Genomic DNA, 16335 nt, shown 5'->3' on the forward strand with positions numbered 1-16335 from the left:
AACTAATTCCATGCATTCCCATGACGACGAATGTAGAGCTAGTAGTTATTCCTACATACAGTTTAATTTCTGAAACTCCTTGTCGCCCTTACTAAGTGAATAAGTTATTCTATTTAATGCATTTTAAAGGACATTATTAGCTGTAAATGTAACACCAGTATACCGACTGTATCTGCAGTTGCCACAACTCTCCGCGAGTAGGATTGGGGAGGAGGCTTTCAACGGTGGCAGTGTGTGATGACATGGGCTGGGTGCTGCAACAGACGTATTTACTCAATGGAAAAATAGTTGGGACTTCAACTAGTTGCTAGTTAGCTAGCCAGCTAGCTAATTGTCTGGGTATAAAGTACACGCTTGGTCATTTTTTCGGTTGTTGTTTCTTTTTGGGTCTTGTTAATGCGAACAATCGGGCTTAGCTATTAATTAGTTCAACAACTCAGCTACTTTGTCCGGTGCAGATGACATATCAAAATAGCAACAAGTGGGAAGCTAACGATAGCGAGCTAGCTAGCACTAGCTCGCTAGAAGAAGTTAAGCCGAAATGTTCTCTAACCTTCCAATCCGGATAGAATGGGACAGTCACAAAACTCAGGAAAATTTTCATGCGTTTCTAGCATTGCATTGATGTCCCCTGTGTGTGAGTTATGCTCTCAAGAAAGAAAAGTAAAAACGAAGCGTCGAAACCAGCTGAGGTACACGGGAAATATGTAAAGAAGGAGACTTCACCACTCCTGAGAAGTAAGTGCTTATTTGGGGCTTGCTGGTTAGCTGGTGGGAGCTTGTTAGACTATGTGTTGTTGATGTTGTTGTTTTTTTCATTTTTTTGTCTAGTCAAGTTACAAACTTAACTATCAGTGTAGTATTACGGAATGTTTGTCTGCTAATGACTGTAGTCTACTCAGTTTTTGTAGCCTAGTAATCAGTGAACCACCGATATCCACCGTTCACAATTTGATGCGCTGAATGGTCAATGAGAAGAATATTTATTAAAATAAAAGAATGTTATGATTAGGCTATTGACTGTATCCTATTAATACCATAACCCAAAGGCTGTGAACTTTGTTCTATTATGCGACCAAAACTTTTTTACAAGCACTGTTGACATTAGTTCTCCTCACCTACTGTCCTTCAGATCTCATGCCCTCATTCATCCGTCATGGGCCGACGATACCCCGACGCACCGAGGTCCCTTTGCTTGAAACGGGACCCTCAGCCTACCCAGTGGGGCCCAGCCCTGAACCAGTGGTGGCCCGCAACAAAAGCTTTATGCGCACCCCAGTGCAGCGGTCAGCCCTCGAGGTGGCGAGGCGAGAAAGCCACCGAATGTCAGCCCCTCCGTATCTGCCTCGCAGCCTTGGAGACTTATCTCACGAGTATGGGGGCTCGTCACAGTCCTTCCTCACTGACGTGAGCCCCATGGCTGAGAACGGGGACGCTGCCCGCTACTACTACCCGCAGGAGACTTACTACGACAACCAGCCGCCACAACAGCAGCAGCAACGCAGACCTAGGCCCGTACCAGAACGCTTCCATGAGGACTACAGATACTATGAACACAACAAACCCAACTTCCAAAGACTTCCGCAACACACTCCCCCAGCCCCCAGCAGGCCCCCTGCAGGTAACGTTAGCTTTGAACGTCGTGTCTCCTGATATAATGACTGCATTATTGATATATAAGGAGGATCATGATGTATTAGCATTGCACACCTGGAAGTGGGGCACCTAAGCATGTTTACTGGTGGGCAGAAATATATCTTCATATCTCATTAGTATTTTACATATCCACAAAATAAAAAAGCCCATTGATTGTTATAAACTAAAAAAAGTTTGGAAAGTTATTTTGGTCCATTTCCTCCCCTTCAATAATACCAATTGGTAATGTATTTTATATCATTGGAAAGCCTGATTAGTGACCTTTACAACGAGGTACAACTTGTAAGGATCGTGCATTTGTGGAACGAGCAACACACCTAACTGTGTGGGTAGCAGCCCAATACTGCGTGGGATGGCATCCCATTCCTTAACCAGGATTTGTTGCAAGTCAGCCAACATGTTTGTGTTGGTCACTCTGGCACATACAGCACGCCCAAGCTGATCCCACTTAAAGCTCAAAACGAGAGTGAAGACCAACAGAAGAATAATGCAACCGCTACCCACACGGTTAGCTGTGTTGCTCATTCCACGAATGTACGATCCTTACAAGTTGTACCTCGTTGTAAAGGTGTCTAATCAGGCTTTCCAACGATATGAAATACAATACCAATCGGTATTATTGAAGGGGAGCAATGATCAACCGAAATAACGTTTCCAAACTTTTTTTGAGGAGTTTATTAGAAAGTGTAATTAGGGCTTACATTGTAGTCTGCTTATGTACCGAACTGTTCTGTACTTTGCGAAGATTGGATCCTTGGGTCCAGCTAGACACAGTGATGGGGTGTTTCATTCTCCTGAATGCCACGCCTGGTTGTAAATGCATGGTGGCAGTAGACTATTCATTTACAGTTTATGTAAATGAGTCCGGCCCAGACTGCTCTGACTCCTCTTCTGTCCAGGCCTGTCCATCTCCTCTCTAAGGGACATCAGGTCTGATTTTCAGCCACCTCAGACCCTGTACTGTGATGTCGTTAGGAGTGAGTGTGTCATTGTTGTTTTTGGATCGGATCTGGAGGGTTTCAGTGTGTTTGATTGTTTCGGTATGTGTCGACTGTCAGTCTAACATGGGGAGGGTTCAGTGATCTGACGCCCAGATTTAGCTGCTTCCCTGTTCTTGATGCTGTCTCCATCAGTGTCACTTGTGGGAGCTAAGATTTATTGGTTGTCATTCCAAGCCATTCATTCTGTTCTAAAGAACTGGCAAGGGTCCTCTCTGCATAGCAGACTAAACTATGTGTTTCTGTCCGAGAGGAGGGTGGAGATGATGAGGTGGTGGAGGAAGAGAAGGAGGAGGAGATTGTGTTTCTGTGGAAGCCTCACACATTCCAGGCCTTCCCTGGCCATCTGGCAGAGAGAAGCCAGCCTCGCTGCCGTCGCTCTAATGCAGCAGTGATCAGATTCCAACTGCCACTCTGTGGACCAAAATGTCAGCTCGTCTCCCGTTCTTGTGTGGTCTGTGTGTCGGTGCTGCTGTCATCTGCTGTCAGTGTAAAAGTAAACAGTGTCAGCCAGATGATGGCTCCGGGGCTGTCACACTTTCAACTAGAGCTGTAGGACGATCTGTTCCCATGGTGACAGGGATGGAACCTGCTGAGTGAGTTCATTCTGCTGGTTTATTATTGGTTGTTGAGGCTAAGGTTATGGATCTCTCTGTAGCTGTCTCCTATTGGTTGTTCAGGCTATTGTTTCTCAGCCAGTCCCTGATTGGTTCTTTAGGCTAAGGTTACTGATCTATCTATACTGGTCTCATATTGGTTGTTCAAACTCAGGTTACTAATCTTTGTGCATTGGACTCTTGATTGGTTGTTCAAGCTAAAGTTACTGATCTATCTGTACTAGTCTCTGATTGGCGGTTAAGGCAATGGTTACTCAGCCAGCCTCTGATAGGTTTAGTTTCCTCCCAGTCGCCCAGAGGTGGATGTCAGAGCCAGCCACTCTGACCAGGGCCCAAGTCTGAGTGTACATGCTTAAAAGCTCATTAGCGCTCCTTGACGTCAAATGCTTGAATGTGATTTGTCCTTTGTTCCACATGTTTGTCCAGTTGGTTAGTAAGAATGGCTTTTTAAATGGTGGACATTCCAGAACTATAAATGGCTCCTGTCCCCAGACAACGTCCAGCCTCTTCTCATAGCATTGTAGTAGTCTCTCTCTCTCTCTCTCTCTCTCTCTCTCTCTCTCTCTCTCTCTCTCTCTCTGTCTCTCTCTGTCTCTGTCTGTCTCTGTCTCTCTCTGTCTCTGTCTCTGTCTCTCTCCCTCTCTCTGACTCTCTCCCTCTCTCTGACTCTCTCCCTCTCTCTGACTCTCTCCCTCTCTCTGACTCTCTCCCTCTCTCTGACTCTCTCCCTCTCCCTCTCTCTGACTCTCTCCCTCTCCCTCTCTCTGACTCTCTCCCTCTCCCTCTCTCTGACTCTCTCCCTCTCCCTAACTCTCTCTCTAACTCTCCCTGACTCTCCCTTTTGTTGCTCTCTTTCTCCATTTCTCTTTTGCTCTCTCCCTTCCTTCCTGTAGCTCTCGCCCCCCCCCCCTCCCTCTCAACAGCGTCTTCTCCCACAGGCTGCTGATGTTCTGGCAGCAGCTCTTCTGTATGTTTGGTCAGACATGTCTCCCTCTCCCTCGAGCTTTCCACAATGTTTGCTTTCCACAGGCATCGGCCGGATGCAGGCCAAGTCCCTGGGGAACCTGTCCAGCCCCAGCGGGGAGGACCTCCCCCTGCCGGGCGGCTGGACCGTGGACTGGACCATCCGGGGCAGGAAGTACTACATCGACCACAACACCAACACCACCCACTGGAGCCACCCCCTGGAGAGGGAGGGGCTGCCGCCCGGCTGGGAGAAGGTGGAGTCGGCAGAGTTCGGGGTCTACTATGTGGACCACATCAACAAGAGGGCGCAGTACCGCCACCCGTGTGCCCCCAGGTACCCTCACACGCACACACACACACACGACAGACATAGTCTATTTATTGACTAGGTAGGGTTTGTATTTATTGGCTACAGTACTTTGGGATAACATACTGGGAGATGTACACTTGATGCTGGAGGCTTTTTAAAATGATTATTACATCCACCCCCCCCTCTCAGTGTGCCTCGCTACGACCAGCCGCCACCCCTGCCCCCCCCAGTCACTTACCAGCCCCGGCCGGCTGAGAGGAACCAGCCCGTGCTGGTGCCGGCCAACCCTTACCACACAGCCGAGATCCCCGACTGGCTGCAGGTGTACGCCCGCGCCCCCCTCAAGTGAGTACCGCGCCTGGGGCTCCTGTGGGCTCCTGTGGGCTGTGGTGGGGTAGACATGGTGTAACGTCCTGTATGTGTGTTCGTGCAAATACATGAGACCGCTGGATCTGCAATCTAATGCTCTGTGATACTCATCCCAATACATATGTACATATAAAATGCACTTATACATACATATGTACTTATACATAAGTACTTATACTGATGTACACAGATTTCAGAATATGAGAGACAGGAGCAGAGGCTGAATGTCAGAGCAAATCTGTGTTGTGAAAGTGTTCATGTTCAAGAGAAAGTATGTGTACTGGAGGTCCTGAACGGTCGTGAATTATAAAACGACGACGACGACGATGATGATCACCAGTGAACTCCCCCGTCCCCCAAGGTACGACCACATCCTGAAGTGGGAGCTGTTCCAGCTGGTAGACCTGGACACGTACCAGGGGATGCTGAAGCTGCTGTTCATGAAGGAGCTGGAGAGCATCGTCAAGTCGTACGAGGCCTACCGGCAGGCGCTGCTGGCCGAGGTGGATGCCCGCAAGCAGCGGCAGCAGTGGTACGCCCAGCAGCCCGGCAACAGCTTCCCAGGGAACATGTGACCTGGGCCGGGCGTGGCCGCCCACATACCCCCCCCCCTTTCCCCCAGACACACACCCCCTGACACGCCCCCTCAGATACACCCTCAGACGAAGCTCTCCAGATACGCCCTCAGACCCCCCCATCCCCCTGGAGGCCTGCACAGCTGGGAGCGCTCAGGGTTTCCCCTGATTACATGGGACGTTGTTGTTTTTGGGGCCTCTTTACCAAACACATCTGTGACTTTTTGCTCGATCCAAAAATATCTGACTCGTGGCGATTCTGGTCGGCCCGCAACCCGCACCCCCCTCCCCTTCCCTCGACACCCCCAAACACACACACATGCACACTCTCTCACCGTGATGGTTTGTCCGGTGATGAGGGTCTGATCGCCTGACTGTACTCTCAGATGATATGGGGGGGGGGGGGGGGGGGAAGAGAGAAGAATACGTTCTGGAGCCGAGAGAGTGTTCAGCTGCTGGTGAAGTCCAGCCACTGTCCTCGGAGAACGGACCAGGTGTGAAATCTGACGTTTTATAGACTGGAGCGCGCAGGGTCTTAAAGACCGGCAAGTGTGTTTGTGACAGGTGACTTCTAGGAGTACCGCTGGTGTCCCATCACCACAGGAGTAGCACTTGTACTATGCCTCATCTTTGATCAGTCATCCACTACCCATTCCCCGTGGGACAGAAATACGGGCAGCTTCTCCTCATTGCCGTTGCTTCATAATATTTGGATGCTCTGTTGGTATTTGTAAACCTTTAAAAGTGCTATTCCTTTATATTCAAAAATAAAGTGTGATTTATAGTGTTGTTTTAATGGCATATCCTTTTCCAAGACAATCTTTTGAATCCTGCACAAGAACACTCTTGTGCATTTAATGTGTGTTTATTGGAACAACCTGAAATGTGTGGGACGAAGAAGTACATCTGATGCAGTGGTTTGAGTGTCCCCAGGCACCTTTAAACCAGAGTCTGGACTGTCTGGATGATTTATCATACATAAGCTACTGGAAAGGAACAATATCAGAAATGACAAGACGCCTTATTTTTGCCAAATAAATCGCAATGTATATTCTTCTACTTGGTGTGTTGATGTACTTGGGCCTTTCAGTTGGGCCCGTTGTCTGTCTGTCCTGGTTTGAGGCTGGAGCTCTGAACAGCGACGCTCGTGGTGTCCCCAGTTTGTATTCAGTCTCATGGAAGGCAGATGCATGACAAAAGCAATAAACTCTGCAGTTCAAAACACAGTGTCAGAAGCCCATGAAATGGACGCCTTCAACTTAGTCTCCAAGGCCTTGTCGTTTTGTCCCTCTCCATAACCCCTAACCCGAACACACACATACTCTCCTGAAACTTATATTTACCATTTTAAAAGTTTCTTTTGTATACTGACTGTACTTTATATGACTTTGTATGTACTTGTAACAGTATTTACAAAGGAACTATCAATAAATTATTGAGTTTTTTATGGTTTGCTCAATCTTTATTCAAATGAATTATAATATGGATCTGAGAACTTAACTACCACTGTCTGGTAGCACCCCACATTATTATAAAGTCTGCCAGTAGAACACTAGAACATGACACCAGTATAAACAACACTGGTAGAACCAAACGCTAGTAGAACCCCAGACAAGTAGAGTCCAACACACCAGCAACACTACTAGAACAGTTTTCCTATTGCTGACCACAATGCATTGATTCTCGACACAAGGTTGGTATTTTGTTGATCAGATTTATTTTAAAAAGAAGAAAACAATGTGGCCTTCATGAATGATGTTACGTACTGTGGAAGACCAGGTGGAACGCAGCGAGGAGCATGTCTGTCTGGGTACGCTGCCCTCTAGCCCCTTCTGATAACAACCTGCATGGAGAACAGCTAGGACAGCAACCCTGTCCGTTATAACGGCATGGAAAACATGTTTTTATTTTCATAATACTGTCTGATGAATGTCGCGGGTACCAGATAGATATACAATGAGCTTTTTTTAAATGTCAACACAAATGTGATCTACGAATGTAACAGTCCATCAAGCCAACGTTTTGTTTGCAAACACAAAAAACGTTTCCCAATAACACAATTTGCTTACAAGTACAAGCTGTTTCAGAGACGCACAGTTGACTGTGCAGGGTTGGCCTCAGTAACCATGCAGCGGGCCACACAGGTAAAGCAGCAGATGACAGGGTAGAGGGGACCAGACGGGAACATCGATTAAGGATCTCTCCCAACCGCTCTCTCTGCTGTCGGGCCACATCGGCCCCGGTTTTTTTATAGCCTCGGAACAGTGACATTCCATGACTGCCAGAACGTTCTATGTGAATCCCAACATTCCGTCAACCCCGTCTACCCTGTACTCTACAGAAATCGCCCGAAATGTATTTTACCCTTGTACCCGTTTTCCAAAGGCCACATACGTTAAAAAAAATCATGAATTGTGTAGACAGAGAGTGCAATTATCAAAGTGTGAAAGCTGACTATGATGCGTGAGAGAGATGCAGTCAGCCAGGGTTACAAATGAGACGGTCCCCCAAAATGTGTGATTTTCATAATGTAGCACATCATTAAGGCTTGATATAATTTAGAATGTTTTACCTTTTAATATTTGGTTGGCTAATCTTAAGTAATTGTTCAAAATGTTCAAATTCCAAACATAAGATTTCATAACTTTAAAATGTGGAAATGATACTGGAAAGATAGCTTAATAGTCAAATTGTTTATAGTGAAATTTTAGGGGACCCCAAAGAGTCATAAGTCATTTCGAACCCTGCAGTCAGGAATGGTGTCCACTACACTGTCCACTATGATAACTGTACCAGCTGATGCTGTTCCTGGTTCTCTGCCAGCCTCTGACCAATCAGTGCTGTGCAAATTCATACAACCACCCCATAGGTCACTTCTTAGTCCTGTCTTGTGTGATGTTTCCAAAATGACCATGTGCACTGAGGTGGGCCGCTTATTGCACCTCAGCGCCAATGGATCACTGAGACCGCCAACCTACAGGAGGGGTTTTGGATCAAACAGAACCCAGGAGGTTGTCTATTTGCCCATCAACATGTTAGCATACAGTACCTATCTCTGACAAACAAACTCAACAAGTGCCGGACAAGCACAAGCCCTAGGTATCTCAGAATAAATGGAGAGCCTTAAACATGAGAGACCCTCTAACCCTACCATGCTGATGAAATGTGTCTTGTAAGTTTCCAAACATGGATGTCTTGTCCTTATAAACAGTACTACACTAGATCAAACATAACACTCAGCGCAAATAAACACAGATGGTGTTGTAGATCAAGTTTACCTTTCGTCAGTGATAGGTGATTCAGCGACTCGCACGAGGATCATTTCCACCTAACCTCCAGCCGAGTGTGTTTGTACAGATGGTTTACCCTCGCACACACACACACACACACACAATTTATATGTTGTCAAAGTGAGAGACAATGATAGCCATTGTTTGAAGACACTCCCTCAGTCAGGGAGATATTCTGCCGTTGCCTATATGAACATACATAGTTCACATCTAGCTCTGAAATAGTGAATCAATGCATGTCTGGATTCATCCAGTCAAACCAGAGCTGACACAGTGCCCTTCAGGTGGGGACCCCCCCAACCCCCCCCCAATCCCCCCCACCCCCTAACTGTCCATTCCACCACTCGACCGAGAAGTCCATGCTGTGCTCTGGTCCTCCCAGTGTGCAGCTCAGTTCCTCTTCCTGCTGGGCTCCTCAGGGCCTTCGTCGCCCTGCTGCCCGGGGAAGGCATGCTGGTACAGCTGCCTGTGGCTGGCCGCGGCGTTGTACAGCTTGTGGAGAGCCTGCCGGGCACAGAGAGGGTCACTGGGGGGTTACCTATGCTCTTTTGTAAAGCTCTCTCTTGGAAGTCGCTTAGGATAAAAGCGTCTGCTAAATGCATAAATGTAAATGTAATGTAAATGTACTGGGGGGGAGGGGGGGGGGTCTCATCTGGACCACTGGTACCTACACATGTAAAGAGTCTTCCTCACATTTTTATTTGACATTTTCTTTGTTTTGCAGATGTTTTCATCGAAAGCGACAGAGGGGGGAAGAGGGGGGGGGGGGGGGTTCAGGGGCAGCTCTGACTATGGGTCATCTCTGTGACATCTCTTGCAAAAAGAGCTGTGCAAATACAGTGTGATTTGAATTGACATACAGATACTACTCACCTCATTGGTGCTTCCCTGTTGTGAGACAGAGGGAAAGAAAGCAGTCTTAGACGAGTGATGATAAAGGGCCATTTCAGTAACTCACCATTCACACTGTTCATAACGCAACATGTAGTATCACTGTCTGTTACTGTCGCCACCTAGTGGTAAATAAAACTACTCGGATGTATTTTCCCAGACAGATATTAATGATCGTCAGAATCATTTATTCATCCAAAGCAAGCCTAGGGTTTGATCTGCAGTCAAATGCTTTACACCTGAGCTATACCCACTAAGATATACACCTGAACTATACCCACTAAGATATACACCTGAGCTATACCCACTAAAATATACACCTGAGCTATACCCACTAAGATATACACCTGAGCTATACCCACTATAAGATATACACCTGAGCTATACCCACTAAGATATACACCTGAGCTATACCCACTAAGATATACACCTGAGCTATACCCACTAAGATATACACCTGAGCTATACCCACTATAAGATATACACCTGAGCTATACCCACTAAGATATACACCTGAGCTATACCCACTAAGATATACACCTGAGCTATACCCACTATAAGATATACACCTGAGCTATACCCACTAAGATATACACCTGAGCTATACCCACTATAAGATATACACCTGAGCTATACCCACTAAGATATAGACCTGAGCTATACCCACTATAAGATATACACCTGAGCTATACCCACTAAGATATAGACCTGAGCTATACCCACTATAAGATATACACCTGAGCTATACCCACTAAGATATACACCTGAGCTATACCCATCACGAGAGGCATGGATCCAGAGAGGCGTTTCCGGGGTTACCTGATCCCAGAGTGCTCCGGCCACCTGGTCGATGACAGCGCCCAGCTCGCGGTACTCCCCAGAGTAGCGAATGTACGCCCAGGTGCAAAGCGTGATAAGGGCCAGACCCAGGATCATGTTACACACGCTGGCGATGATGTCCACGCCCACAAAGCCGGTGATGCCCGCCGACACGTACATGATGAAGATGAGGACGAAGAGCGTGGCCGGGGTGCGGGCGGCGTGGAAGATGTTCTTGGAGTCGTTGTGTTTGATGTACTGGCCGAACACCTCGTCGATCTCGCCCTCCAGCTGCTGCAGGTAGCGCCGGCTGAACTCCTCGCCGCCCATCTTCTTGACGCCCTTGAACACCGCCAGGGCCTCCTCGCGGATTTCGCTGTGTCTGGCCTGCAACTCGCTGGGGGCCAGGAAGGGACGGTCACCCCCACAGACCTGCGCACAGACGGGGGAGAGGGGGGGCGGGGGATTTGACGAAATCCTTCATAGAGAATGCTGATGAAACCTCCATTCTGAACATCCTCTTTACTAAATACTAGCTTCTAAAGTCAATGCCCTCTGCACAGAATATTAACAATAAAATACTAACAAAGCTTCTATAGTCAATGCCCTTGTACTAAACATTAAGAAAGCATCCATACTCAATTAAATACAATTTAAAGTGAATACCGATTAATCCCCTTTACTGTAATTTCTCTGTACTAAAGACTACTCCAGCCTCTATACTCAAACCAATCCAGTTTCCAGTGAATCCACATGAAGCCTACAGGCTGAATATTGGAATGACGAGGGAGAATAGGATGTTTCCAGACCACTTCTATGGGAGATCCTACCTCCTCCATTTTCTTGTTGTACAGGTCTTTGGCCGCTGCTACAGCTGCCAGGTTATTGGCCTCTGCTGTGGCCTGGGGAAAAGGTTAAAATATATATAATATAAACATGATATGCATATATAGTTTGATATATTATACTGTATATTCATATATACAGATATTTGTAGATAAAATGCAGATTTTTTTTTACAATTGGTAAACATGTACCTGCAGCATGGATTTGGGGTGTGGTAGCTCTTCACCCTGATATATTTTAATGTATGCCTGGAAGAAAGTATTGAAATACTGAACATCTGTATTTGCTTTATAACCTACTCAAAAGGGAGGGAGGGAGGGAGGGAGGGAGGGAGGGAGGGAGGGAGGGAGGGAGGGAGGGAGGGAGGGAGGGAGGGAGGGAGGGAGGGAGGGAGGGAGGGAGGGAGGGAGGGAACAGGGAGAAAAGAGGGAGGAAAGAGGGAGGAAAGAGGGAGGATGGATGGAGGGGGGGTTTCTCTCACTGCTCTGACCTTAAAGTACTCCAGCAGGCCTCGGCAGGTGATGTTAGTGCCGTTGATCTCCTTCATGTCCAGGTTGCGTGGGCTCAGCAGCCAGGGCACCAGCACCTGCAGGTTGTTGATGAACTCCCGGTCGATCTCTGGATCAGGGCGGAGACAGCCAGTAACATTTTAGATTTGAGACAGGGTGCAGAGACAGGGAAAGGGTTGGTTGTGCTGAGGGGTTGAGACAAGGTAAGGGTTAGTTGGGGTTGCGACAGTAACCATACCTTTGAGTCTGCCGTCAAAGTTAGGGTTGGTGGCCACTTTGAGGCCTGGATGGGGCATGAGGAAACAGGAGATGTTGGTGAAACAGGAGTGGATGTGTTTACGGACGTTCTGCAGTTCCTCGTGCTGGTTCTCTGAGATCTGTGGAACAGGCGCACGCGGAACTAAACAAATGTAATCATGTGATCTTGATTTGGAAAACGGAGACAATTCTTTGTTGTCATCCGACCTTAAGTCTCTTCTCGAGGAACTTCATGCCTCCTTCCTGGCCATAGGAGAACTCGTAGGGGAAGCTCCAGTCTCGAACGAGGAAAATCATAGACTAAGAGTTCAAAAAGGAAAGGAATTCTGGGTTAATATAGATCTGAGAGACAACTGTAACAACATCAGCTGTATCTGTGAAAAATGAAACACCACAACGAGTTACATGTAATGACTTTGACTACAGGATATACAACATGCTACAGTATGAAAGCATGATGTTGCCATTGGAAAAGATGGACCTTAATTAAAGTATTAAGAAAAGTCTTACCTGAAAAGGTTTAAGGAATGTCTCCTCCATAGCCAGTCTACCATACTCAGTGAAGAGCTGCAAAATGCAGACGGGAAGTTATATAGAAACAATATGCAAAATATTGCGATGAATTGTCACAATGTCATTATTGACATGTGTGAAGCATCCGTTTGAGTGTAATGCAAAAAGCTGTACCTGCAAATGCTGAAGGTCATCTTCCTGGACATTTTGTGAGATATTGTATACCTGTGAAATAATGAGACAGTGACATGACAGTCACAACACCTGTGGTTATTATCCCTGCATCACTTTCATCTCTTGGTCAAGATGGCAGAGGATAGAGAAAGAGCTGTCATACCTGCATGGAGCTGATCATTGTGCTCAGTGCAAACACTGTAGCTGAGTCTCTCAGCGTTGATTGGCTGTCAAAAGTGCCCTGAGTATCCATTAGCAGAACTGCCACCTGGGGGATTAGAGAAAATACCCCCTTTTCTGTCAACAATCAGCAATTTCGCATAAAACGTGTTCAGCTAGAGCTTAGAATATTTAGATTTAGCAGAAGCATGCCAAGTGACACAAAGGACAGAAACCACTAGGCAATATTTGCAGCAATGGAACCTGTAAGGGTTGTGGGACTCTAACCCAATGAACACACTGCGCAACATTGCAGGGTGGCAGGTATCTTCCTTGGCCTGAGTGGGATTCGAACCCATAAAATTGTGTTTACGAGACACATCACAGCTTCTCACAGCAAACCCCCCAGGAGCCCAGTCAGTGACACTGGGAACAGAACCTACCTTTCTTCCATCTGGTTTGTCGACCAGGAAGACCTCGCTCCAGATCTGAATCCCGGTGGTCTCCCTCTCGGAGCCGCCCCTCCAGGAAAAGCCTGTCAGGGGCTCCTCAGACTCCCCCAGCCACTCCTCAGATGCCTGGACACACAGTAACCCCCCAGGGCAGGTCAGCAGGACACATACACGACCTCCCAGGTCAGCAGGACACCCCCCCCCACCCCCCAGGGCAGGTCAGTCGCCCACCAATGTTAAACCAAACTTAGACCCTTGTTTACAGCCTCACCTGGTTGTACATGTAGCGTAGCATGAAGTCCATAAGGAAGGACTTGCCCTTCCGGAAGGCTCCGGCCACGGATATGGCCACCACCTCCCGGTCCCTCACTTCCTCCGCCAATAGAATGCGGCTCAACGCCACCTCGTCCAGCTCAAACGTGTGGTCATCCTTGACAACCAGCACCTGAACCGGTCTAGCTCGTCCATCAGGCTCCTCCTCCTCCGAGCTCCAATCATAAACTTTATCCGTGAAAGAACCTGGCACAAGTCAGAAGGAATATAACCCTTCACATCCAGCTTAATAAACACACACCGAGCTTCATACACACACCTAGCTTCATACACACCTAGCTTTATACACACCTAGCTTCATACACACACCTAGCTTCATACACACACCTAGCTTTATACACACCTAGCTTCATACACACCTAGCTTCATGCACACTTAGCTTCATACACACACCTAGCTTCATACACACCTAGCTTTATACACACACATACACCTTTATACACACATACAACTACAGCGAGCATAGTACAGCCAGGGGAGGGCACCTCACCCATTTCCTTCTTTATGTACTGTCAACAACCATAACAAGAATGATGTGATGATCTTTCTTGACAGGTGATATAAAAATGTCAATAAGAAGAAAGAAGAAGAAAATCCTAGTAACTGTAGAATTCATACAGCTTCCTTTTCCATCTGAATCCTTCCCCTTCTGCATAACAAATAGTTTGGTTTTACTCTAAATCCACCAAATAACTATGACAAACATGTAAATCCAAATGGGACAATAACTTCTCAGTTTTTCAATCCTCCCACCTGGCAATGTAATAGACTTGTTGGGTCAGTAAGACCTATCCTGCAGACGGATCAATAAATCTCATCACACAGCTAAGCGGCCTGTTGAGTCCAGTCATGATTCGCGTTCACCATTGGTCCACATCGGACCAGAGGAGAATGTGGATCTGGATCTTTCCGGGCAGTGACTCATTCAGTCTTACTTCTCTGTCTCTAGAGGCTGCATGACTGGCCTCCGAATCCCCACTGTATTTACAGGAAAATAAGGGCCACGAGTGATTGTAGGGTTGTTTTGATCTGAGTGCAAAGCTATTTGAATATACACATCTTGCTTTAGGTCACAGCAAACAAGGCCTTTAGTGAGATACAATTGTTGTATTGTTTGAAGAACATTGTTTTATTTTGAGAAAGTTGTGAGGTATTCTCAAAACCACAGGCAGTCTAGTTTAAATTGTTTAATTTAATACACCAAAGATAACCACCCAACAACAAAGGCTTCTGTATGCCCCTCTAAGCCACAAGGATGGAGAATTTAGGTTGCTAAAATGCCTGCACAGTGCAGTGAGACACCACTAAATAATTCAAACAAGAATCTTCTGGTGTTTTTATAACTGATAAAGGGTCATTCATTTATTTACAAGCAAATGCCTTGACCTGGTCTAGACTACCAGACTTGCCTCTTAAACAGCAACGCACCCACCATGTTGCTCACTACTTTATCTAGAGAGCTACTCGAGACATCAGAAGAGAGGCATCAACTCTAACTAGGTCAGGACAACTGTCTCTGATGATGAAGAGGCCTAGCATTTATCCTCCCCAAGTCAGATCGACTATGGTCAGGAAACAACATGTCTCTCATGTTGTTCAAATGTGGAGCGATGATGATGATGATGATAATGATGGTGATGATGATGATGATGACGATGATGATGATGGTGGTGGTGATGGTGGTGGTGATGATGATGGTTATGAAGAGGAAGAGGGGGAGGGGTATGGTGGTGATGATGAATCCGGATATTGACTATGGTGATAAGGGATTTGATTGGGATGTATTCCACCTTCAGCAGTACCTTAGAGAACATGTACTTGTACAACTATTTTATAATGTCAGTTTAAAAGCATCCGTGGTTACACAGATGGAAAGGCCTGCTAACTGGATAAGCTCGAGTTTACGTCAGGTCGATTAGATTAAATGAGCCTCTGAAAAATAACAATATACAGGCTAGGATTATGATGAGATTACATAGCAAATTAACATCAGCAAAGAACGACAGCTGATCCGTGTAGCCTGCCGTAAACATCCGATAAGCTGCAATGCTGAGAATCTTGCGCTGACATACACCCATGATGTTAGCCCGTTTCCAAGGTAGGCGAGTCTTACATTTAAATAGACAACCACTCACCCCAACTGTCTCTGTTCTCTTTTCGGTTTTTCGCCATGATGTTTTTTTTATGTCAATAAACGATACTAGTCGGAAGTCATAGACACAGGTTCTCTGGGAATATATCCTCTCTATCGACACTGAAAGGATGCTCTTATTCAACGGAGGATGGTGGAGCTTTACTGACTTCCAATCCCCTCTGCACGACTAGCATACGCCGACAGAGGGTGTTGTTTTCTGTGTTGTGTTTTCCTTCATTTTGACTGATTTATTGCCATCATTTTCTCATTATCATAATTGTGTGTGGCCATTGTGAACAGCCAAAAAGATAATCTCAATATGCATACTATTTCTATAAACGATCACATCTTCTAAAGAAGATGCTATGTTTTTCAGTGGTCTTCCAATGGTAGTCAATGGCATTTGTCAGTGACATATGGCAAACTACTTAGGCTGGCAATACATTTTCATCACTAGATGGCGTTG

General features: G+C 46.5%; 2 protein-coding genes across 2 annotated transcripts; one reads left to right on the plus strand and one right to left on the minus strand.

Annotated features, from left to right (window-relative positions):
* The first annotated feature begins 21 nt into the window (after positions 1-21).
* On the plus strand, positions 22-6936 carry sav1 (salvador family WW domain containing protein 1). The gene is made up of 5 exons (XM_084684617.1): positions 22-738; positions 1133-1621; positions 4301-4571; positions 4737-4892; positions 5278-6936. Exons 1-5 carry the CDS (start codon positions 645-647, stop codon positions 5489-5491), a joined length of 1224 nt encoding a protein of 407 aa, XP_084540743.1. The 5' UTR covers positions 22-644; the 3' UTR covers positions 5492-6936.
* Positions 6937-9119: 2183 nt separating this feature from the next.
* atl1 (atlastin GTPase 1) lies at positions 9120-16252 on the minus strand. The gene is made up of 14 exons (XM_084684620.1): positions 15871-16252; positions 13674-13921; positions 13394-13528; positions 12955-13059; positions 12792-12842; positions 12615-12671; positions 12312-12404; positions 12085-12223; positions 11828-11955; positions 11529-11585; positions 11322-11393; positions 10492-10923; positions 9655-9669; positions 9120-9285 (listed from the first exon to the last, which is right to left on the minus strand). The coding sequence occupies exons 1-14, from the start codon at positions 15905-15907 to the stop codon at positions 9172-9174; spliced, it is 1683 nt and encodes a 560-aa protein (XP_084540746.1). The 5' UTR covers positions 15908-16252; the 3' UTR covers positions 9120-9171.
* Positions 16253-16335: the final 83 nt, after the last annotated feature.

Source organism: Hypomesus nipponensis, chromosome 3, assembly GCF_054491055.1.
Source record: "Hypomesus nipponensis isolate SF chromosome 3, ASM5449105v1, whole genome shotgun sequence".
NCBI classification, from domain to species: Eukaryota; Metazoa; Chordata; class Actinopteri; order Osmeriformes; family Osmeridae; genus Hypomesus; species Hypomesus nipponensis.